The 9,417-nt window shown below is 35.1% G+C and overlaps 1 protein-coding gene across 1 annotated transcript; it reads left to right on the forward strand.

Moving 5' to 3' along the window:
* The first annotated feature begins 295 nt into the window (after positions 1-295).
* ANAPC13 (anaphase promoting complex subunit 13) lies at positions 296-5,293 on the forward strand. Its single transcript, XM_044666700.1, has 3 exons — positions 296-486; positions 1,429-1,556; positions 4,587-5,293. The coding sequence occupies exons 2-3, from the start codon at positions 1,458-1,460 to the stop codon at positions 4,710-4,712; spliced, it is 225 nt and encodes a 74-aa protein (XP_044522635.1). The 5' UTR covers positions 296-486; positions 1,429-1,457; the 3' UTR covers positions 4,713-5,293.
* The last annotated feature ends 4,124 nt before the right edge of the window (positions 5,294-9,417 follow it).

The raw sequence follows: 9,417 nt of genomic DNA on the forward strand, positions 1-9,417 counted from the left end.
CAACCTCATTCTCTCTCCCATTCCCAATGCAGTCGATTACAATAGGCTGCCTACTGTCATTCGCTGGCCCTAAACGTGGGGGGGAAATGGGGGAAGTGCTTTGCAGGTCACGTGACCCCGGCGAATTTGCAAGCGTAGGCGCGAAAGGCTCTTAGGTTGAAGGCGGAAGAGGGCCTAGGCTGAGGCTCACACTACACGCAAGGTCGCTCCGTGCGCCTGCGCATTGAACACGGAAGAACCGAGTGCAAGTCTAGGCGCATGCGCATTCCCTCTTTCCTATCCTTTCAAAGTCTCCTCCTGTTTGTTTGCTTTTCTCCTACTACTGTGTAATTGTGCCTTCGCTCGCCCTCTGTGGTCCTTTACGAGACTCTCGACTTTTTTCTTCCATACTCCTTTCTCAAAAGGAGAAAGAAACTCGTGGGGAGTGACCGTCCCTCCCTCTTCTTTCTCTTCTCCTGGCCCCAAACCAGAAGCAAGAGCTGTCAGGTAGGGTTCGGCCTCGGTCCTGTAGGTTAACGTCTACTTGATGATTTGAGAAGTTTAGGATGTTGTCCCCTCTGATTAATAGCTTTTGTAGATCTATGGTGATGCCTGAAAGTGCTAATATTTTACCCTTTCGGATCATAGATCTCAGCCTAAATTCAAATTTTTATTGAAGTTCCTAAAGTCTCGGTAATGAAATTCGGCGTTAAGTGGAAGTTTGTGTTCGCCTTCTGTTCCTTGATTTTCTCCAGTATTTACAACTATTTATAATAAAGTCATTTAGTCACCAAACATTATGTGCCGGATCTCTGCTTTTCTAAAAATTAGCAGAATTTGTAAATGGTAGAAAGTTTGTAAAAATCTGACAAAATCTATAATGATTGGCTACCAAATGTATACTGGTTCTCTGAGGATGACAGAACTATTTTTAATCACAGCCTCTGCTCTAAATGAGCTTCTGGTCTTAATTGAGGTTTCAGGATATTGAGGATTACAGTTCAAACATTTTTTCAGTTCTTTCTGCTGGAGATACTCTGCTAGACAGTCAGGGATACAAAAATTACAATCAGTGAAGTGCTTACAAGCTATATGACAATTAAAAAATAAATTAAGCAGAGGTGACGTTGAAAAAGTAGTTTGATGAGTTGGTAGATGACAAAAAGAGGTCAGGGAACACCTAGAAGAAAACAAAAATTTAAAAATTGTTGGATACAAGAATTTAGATTAATATTTTAGTAAAGCCATAGAGAACCAAAAACCTATTAGCCCACTGTCATCCATTGATGCTCATAGTTAATTCAGGCCATGTCCACAATTAAAATTATGTTTGGACTATATGTATGGAACAATTAAAAGTATGTTTGGACTAATTCAAAAATTAACTTGTGTATGTATTTTTAAAGCCACTAGCCTCTAAATTTTTTAACTATAACTTGCGGGCCATAGGTCTAAGGAAAGGCAAAAACTACTGAAGAATGGACAGTGAGGTACAGAGGGATGGAAGAATTCTGGATTTGATTGATGATGCTTGGAGAGAAGATAAGCTGCCCTATGAAGATGTTGCAATACCACTGGTAGGTAACATGCTATGAATGAGGAAATGGATATACCATTGTGAATAACATTAAAAACCAGAAAAGACCTAAGGGGCAGATAAAGTGTGAAGACAAAGAAATTGTAACAAATTGAGCAAAAAGCATTGAGAAGAAAGGGCACTTGCCACTTAGTTTAGTGTCAGATATGCCTCCCAAATGGTCCTGAAACAGGTTAAAATGTAATTGGGAAATATATGTTAAAATAAATAAAAATACAATAGAACATAGATAATGTTCTTGGAGTTTAGTGGTCCCCTTTCTGTTTGAGTTTGACACCACTGATCTAGATACATTTTTATATTGAGGACCGCTACCAGAGCCAGTGAGAATAGAGATGAGGGAGAGGATTTCTTCCAATCCTTTCAAAGGAAATAAGTGATGGCATAGAAAGGTTAAATAATTTGCTCAAAGACATAAAACTAGGTTAGTGACAGGTCTCTGGACTCTCATTCTAGTGTTTTTTGGGTTTTTTTTTTTCAGTGTACTGTAGAACTGGAGATAAATCAAGAATAATTAAGTCAGAATCACTGAAATTGATGGAAAAATGAGAAAAAAAAATTAAGATCATATCTTAGAATTGAAATTTTCTTCTTCCTCTTCCACTTTTACTCTTTTTGTAAACTTCTATACTTTGATGCTGGACCTTTCCAAAATTTTCTAAAAAATCTTTATTCTCAGGCTACTCTCCATCTCCATCAAGTTTTTGGGAAAGCTCTTAAACTTCCAGACCTATGGACCTCTCTAGACTTTTTCTTAGTCCTGTGTTTGTTTTTACTGAGTTAAACCTGATTTAACAAAAGATTGTAGCACACTTTCCAAGATGAGCCTGAATAAACACTTGCAAAGAATGTAAAGGAAATTTATACCTTGGGTCCAAACTAAGTAACTTCTAAGCCACTTCCAACTTTTTAAGAGACTATAATTCTATTAATTTGTACCGTAGTGAAGACTTACGGTGGGTGTTTTGTATATCATGAGGGCCTATTGAAAAGGGGAAAAAGATAAAAAAAGGATGGTATGACGTCTAGGTGAATGGTGGCATTGCTAGCTGCATTACTCTGGGCAAGTCATTTAACCCCAGAGTTGATAGCTCTTAACCTCTCTTTTGCCTTGGAACCTATTTATTCTAAGACAGAAAATTTAAAAACAAAAACAAAAGGAAGAAAGAAAAAGAGGATTGCAGTGGATGGTAAGCCTTTTGGAGATCTTGTGCAGTGCCCCACCCCCTCCCAGACTGAGTGCCTCCCACCTCCCTCCCCATCTTACCCCAGACAGGGAAGGGAAGAAGCACTCACACCGCACTGCTGGGCAGAGAGGCCAGTGAAATGAAAAAGTGTTTTTGAGTGCAATGGAAAGGGGGAAAGGAGCAATTCCACCTGAGTCCCTCCACCTTTCTCATAATGAACTCTGGTGGGCAAGTGTGCCCACAGAGGGGGCTCTGTGTGTCCTCTCTGGCACGCATGCCATAGGTTCACCACCACGGGCCTAGGACAATATACAAGTCAAACAACCTTAACAATTTTTGAAAGAACTATAAAACATTCAGGTTACCTACTTTTAAAATCAAGAACAGAAAACATAAAACTACTCACTAACTACAATAAAGCAAAATAACAATTCCATATTATGTTGAGGGAAGGGACATAAAAGAGGCAGAAGAAAAGATGAAAGGTTCTGAGAACCTAAATGAAAATGTTCAGGGACTCCACTTCAAAACAACATTTCTCGGGGCAGCTTGGTAGCTCAGTGGATTGAGAGCCAGGCCTAGAGACAGGAGGTCCTAGGTTCAAATCCGGCCTCAGACACTTCCCAGCTGTGTGACCCTGGGCAAGTCATTTGACCCCCATTGCCTACCCTTACCAATCTTCCACCTATAAGTCAATACACAGAAGTTAAGGGTTTAAAATTAAAAAAACAAAAACAAAACAACATTTCTGCCTAATCCTTAAAACAAGGCTTCCATTGTTAACATAAGGACTGTATCTCATATATTTTCACCCAAAATTCTAGAAAACTTACTTAAGCCAGTTGAAATCAACTAAGGAGCAGAATGGAACCAATGAATCATATATTTTCTACCCATGATTTATAGACTAACTTGCTTTATACTTCTGTTGTTAGTGTTAATCTTTTGTTCAAATTAAATTTGCCTTGTTAGAGTTTGGTAGTACATCCAGATCTATCATTTCATAAATGCAAATTCTTCCACTTCCCTCCACAAGAGTGAGTCACAACTCCTTTATACTGTAACTGTTAATGAGTAACTTGGTCTAAAAAAATATTCTGTGCTTTGATGACTAAACTTCTGATAACTGATATCTCTGAACTTAACTATACTAGACCTCACTTGACAAATATACCAACTGTTACTATATCTATATTCAGGACCTTCTCAGGTAGGTAGCACCTATGAGAATGTACATATAACATAGAACCCACAGTCACCTCTACTGTAAGATCACAAGAGGGTTTTAGTGGAAGAAGGTCAATAATAGTGTTTAAATTTCATATAAAATTAGCATTTCCACTGACACTAACTGGTCAAAGACTCTTAAACACATAATTATCCTTTAAAACAATAAAGATAACACTCACTTAGGATATTGCTAATTTTTATTTCCTGCTATAGCACTTTACCCTTGACATATATATTCTGAGTCAAGAAAATAATTTGTCTTAAAGCAGCAAAAATAAAAAGATCCAGTTATGAGTCTCTTAAGTGTTTCTTTGGTCAACTTCTACATAATACCCTCAACTGCTAGTGCTTCACCCCAGAAATTATCTTGTTTTTAAATTTTCATGGATACTTTATATGTATTTGTAGAGGTTGTTTCTCATAGAATGTACACTCTTGAGGACAGGAACTTTTTCTTTGTATCCCCAGTGCCTAGCATATAGTAGACACTTAATAAATGCTTATACATTATTGGGTTAATTGCTGACTTTCATTTAATGAAATATTTGCTCCTTTGGAACATGTCATTCTGAGTTCTCCTTTCACATTTTCAGAATGAGCTTCCTGAACCAGAACAAGACAATGGTGGCACAACGGAATCTGTCAAAGAACAAGAAATGAAGTGGACTGACTTAGCTTTGCAGTATCTACATGAAAACATTCCCCCAGCAGGAAATTAAGTGTTTATCTTTCATGGACAGATGATTTTATGATCAAAATGTTTTCTTATAGATCCCCAACTAAAGCTGTGAGCCACCACTTTAAACAACTGATTCTTGTCAGCAAAGTCATCTGAAAATATTTATTCATGAAGAGATAACTAATAGCAATTGCTTAATATTAGAGAATTTTAACAAATATTTAGCTCCATGGGCCTAAATCTCTTCATTAACTTGTCTTAAACTTAAAACATTCACCTATAACTTTGGTTTTGATCCTGCTACAGTTTAATTTACCTTTATATCTTCTTCAACAGTAGAGTCAAATGAGAAAGATGAAACAGGTAACTGAAAAAACTATGTCAATTTACTGTACTTTGCCTTGCTTCTCTGCTTAATGCCATAAGACAAATGGCCTTAGGTATGAAAAGCTGATGAGTCTATGTTGCAAACCTACATTAGAAGAAGGGAATACAATTTTATAGTATTACCTCAAGTGTAAAATTAGCTAGATAGGGTACTGCCTCTGCTTTAGTCATGTATTCTGAGTTAAAGTGTTTAGAATATCAATGTCATTAATATGGAAATAACTTATTCACAAATGGATGGATTGCTTATTTTTTGCTTTCTTCCATTAAATTTAAGATATATCCATAAAATTATTCTATTGTGTAGCTTTCAGACAAAAGTACTCTTGCAATTTTACAGCTAAAAATATTAATAGGTTGAAGAAATTTTTAGCAAACTCATGGATTATTCATAGGATCATAGTTATTGAGGTGAAAGAAGGTCATTTAGTTTAATCATCTCATCTTACAGATGAGAAATCTGTAACCCAGGGACCTGCCCAAGATGATACAGTTAGTAAGTTGCAAAACTGGGATTCTAACTCGGGACCCATGATTCTTAGTTCATTGGCAGAGTGCTTTTTCCACTGTGAAATGCTGCTTCCCCAATCCATAACATAATAAAGAAAATTAAGAATGTTCAAAGATAACCCTAACCTTTTGAGATTGCAGAAAGCAATTTTCATGCTCTACCACAAAACACTCTTATGAATACTGAGCTAGAGAGTCCTTCATATTGGGTACCAGAGGTTCACTGACAATAGCAAGAAAAGTAAAGATCTACGTTATAGAAGACAACTATAAGGAGCTCTTCGGAAGCAGATTACATTAGATGAGGAATTATGAATGCTTCTGTCAGTGGTTCTCCCAATCTCTGTGTGGACCTCTTCATGATGAAATCCTCACTCAGCTCCTGGCTTCTTTTTTCACCTCATGCCCTGAGATTTGATGATCTAAGATCAGAAACAAGGACAAGATTACATAGTATTAAGCAAGGAAAAGAAAAAGTGTAACACTTTTTTAAAAAATTCTCGGAAGAGGACAGAAGGTCAAAAAGAACTGCAGAATAGTAGGAGAGCTTTGAAAGTTACATTTTGGATTTTTTTATGAATGTTAAAAGAGAGCTGGACATAAATAACAGCTTTATGTAAAGTCTATTCTATTGGGTATATAAAAATGGTTGCTTTATTTGATGTTGGATTTAAGTTAAAAATATATACTATGCTAAAAAGTATAGTAATAGAAGTATTTATTTGAAACTACAAGCTATCTTTATAGGGAGAACTTAATGGAGAAACATTAGAGATGTTCCCACTAAGAACACTAAAAATTGTTCACTCTCAACTTTTAAATTTTATGTTAGATTTTTAGAAAATCAAACTATGGCCATGAGATTATAAAGGGAAATGAATGAAATAGGCACTGGGGGGAAAAAGCCCAAAACTATCTCTCTTCTTTAAATGGTATAATCTTATTTAGAGAAGCTGAAAGACCCTTTTGTTATAGTAAATGACTTTAGCATGATAGTAGGCTATCATTTAAAAATATCAGCATTTCTAAATATCACCAACAAAGTTCAATAGCAAAAGACAGAAAAGGAAATTCCATTAAAAATAACTTGTAGACATTATAAAATATCTAGGGATTTACTTAACAAAATAAACCCAGCAAGTATTTGAATACAATTATAAAACACTTTTCACACAAAGTCAGACCTAAACAACAGGAAAATATATTAGTTGCTCGTGGATAGGCCAAGCCAATATAATAAAAATGACAATTCTAAGTTAATTTACCTGTTCAGTACCATACCAAACTACCCAAAAATTATTTCCAAGAGCTAGAAAAAATAATTCCTGTGGAAGAACAAAAAGTCAAAACCCTTTTCCCCATTACACTATACTATAATCATTAAAATAATCTGGTACTAAGAAATAGAATAGTAGATCAATGGAATAGGTTAGATAATCAACACACATGAGTTAATAACAATAGTGATCTAGTATTCAATAAATACAAAGTTCAAAGTTATTGGTTGAACTCACTATTTGGCAAAAACTGCTGGGAAAACTAGAAAACAGTATGGCAGAAACTAACATCTCACACCATACATCAAGATTAAAGTAAAAATGGATACTTGAACTAATGATCAGATGGGTAAGGATGATGCCATAAACAAATTAGGGGCACATGGAAAAGTTTACCCAGCAAACTTATGGGTAAGAGAAGAATTTATGATCAAACAATACACAGAGAATATAACAAAAAATGAAATAGATCATTTTGATTACATCAAATTAAACTGTACATAAACAAAACCATTACAATCAAGATTAGAAGGTAAACAACAATGGGAAGGGTTGGGGAATTATAACAAGTGTTGCAGATAAAGGCCTTATTTCTCAAATAGAGAATGGAGTCAAATTCATCAGAATACAGAGCATTCTCCAACTGATAGTCAAGGGATATGAGCAAGCTATTCTCCGAGGAAAAAATTAAAATTATAATCATGAAAAAATGCTCCAAATCATTTAATTAGAGAAACAAAACAATTCTGAGATACAACCTCTTACCTCTTAGATGAGTTAATGTGACCAAAAAAAGAAAATTATAAATGTTGGAGGGAATGTGGAGAAATTAGGACTCTAAACTATTGGTGGAACTGTGAACTGATGCAACTATAGTGGAGAACAATCTGGAACCATGCCCAAAGAGCCAGAAAACTTTGGATATCCTTTGACCCAGCAATACTACTGTGTTCATATCCCAAAGCAATTGGGGAGAGAAGGAAAGGACTGACTTGTACAAAAATGTTTAACAGTTCTCTTTGTCGTGGCAAAGTACTGGAAACTGAGGGAGTATCAATCAGTGGGGGAGAGATGAACAAATTGTGGCATATTCTTATAATGTACTATTATTGTGTCATAAAAAATGAACAGAATGAGTTCAGAAAAACTTGGAAAGACTTCTATGAATTGATGCAAAGTGAAGTAAACAAAACCAGGAGAACAGTATGTGCAACAGAAATATTCTACAATGTGAAGGACTAAACTATTAGCAAAACAGGGTCCCAATTTAAGTTCAAGGGACTAATAATAAAAATGCTATCCAAAACCAAAGAATGAACTATTGGAATCTGGTTACAAATCATAGCATGCCATCTTCCACTTAGTTTCCTTCATGAGTTTCTTATTATATGTGTGATATGTGTCTTCTGTCAAAGCATGGGGAATGTGGAAAAAATTATCGCATGAAAGCACTGGGATAATCTATTAGATCATTTACCACTTTTTAGGGGAGGGAAAGAATCTGAATTGCAAATGTCAGAAAAGAATTGTAAAAAAATTGTTTTCTACATGTAATTGCAAATAAAATAAAATAAATATCACTAACAGAAACATTGAGAAATACCACTTAGAATGACAAAATAGAGAATGACAAAATTCCTAGGTATTAAACCAGAACTATAAGAACAGGTGTATTTCAATACTTTGATGGTTTCATGATCTCTTATCAATGTGGGTACTCCCCACAGCATAAATTGGAGCATATCTCATATAGCTCCTATCTTTGTCCTCCCATAATTCTACAGAATATAACTCTTCAATGGAGGGACCTAGGTCCTGAGAAAGATATGTCAATATTTTGCATTTTAGATTTCAGGATTATCAGAAACATTTTACATATGTTTTGTTTGAGGGGAAGTTCAAATTGCAATTACTCCTCAGACAAGAGCTTCATACATTTTATGGTAGGCAGAAGCAAAGGACAAAATTTTATAGTCAATATTAAGCAAGGAAAAGAAAGAGTAATTGAAACACTTTATAAAAAGATTCACAGAAGAGAACAGAAGGCCAGAAAGTATTACAAATTAGCAGGACAGCTTTGAAAGTTACATATTGAATTTTTAATAAATTTTTAAAGAAAAGTTTTATGTAAAGTCTATTTTACTGTGTATATGGAAATGTGTGCTTTATTGAGTGTTAAATTCCTAATTTAAAAGATTAAGCAATTGTTCAGCAGTTAGATAAAAGTATCTGATTTATCATTTAGAACACATTAACTTTAAATGATTGTGTACACTAAAGAATCATTTCCCTAATAAGGTCAAGTCTTTGGAAAAGGAGGCTTTGAGGGCTCTTGCCCTTTTACTACAAAGTACTGACAAGGTTTGTTTCATTCACGAGTCCAAAGGCTTCAGAGTAGGAAACAGAAAAAAAAAATGGTTTCTTAATATCTCTTAACAGAAGGAACAGAGGAGATTTTAGATCATTTCCATAGTTCTTTAACATTCTTTGGGTACCAATATAGCACTTGGACTACCCCTCAGTTTTCCCTTGTTTTTGCTATCTACCTTAAATTTCTATTTGTATATTTTT

Source organism: Gracilinanus agilis, chromosome 3, assembly GCF_016433145.1.
Source record: "Gracilinanus agilis isolate LMUSP501 chromosome 3, AgileGrace, whole genome shotgun sequence".
Classification (NCBI taxonomy): Eukaryota; Metazoa; Chordata; class Mammalia; order Didelphimorphia; family Didelphidae; genus Gracilinanus; species Gracilinanus agilis.

Excerpts from the sequence above, each read along its gene's own strand:
- ANAPC13 (XM_044666700.1), top strand. The coding sequence starts at position 1,458 with ATGGACAGTGAGGTACAGAGGGATGGAAGAATTCTGGATTTGATTGAT. Across the intron at positions 1,557-4,586 it reads AAGATGTTGCAATACCACTG|AATGAGCTTCCTGAACCAGA; the intron begins GTAGGTAACATG and ends TCACATTTTCAG.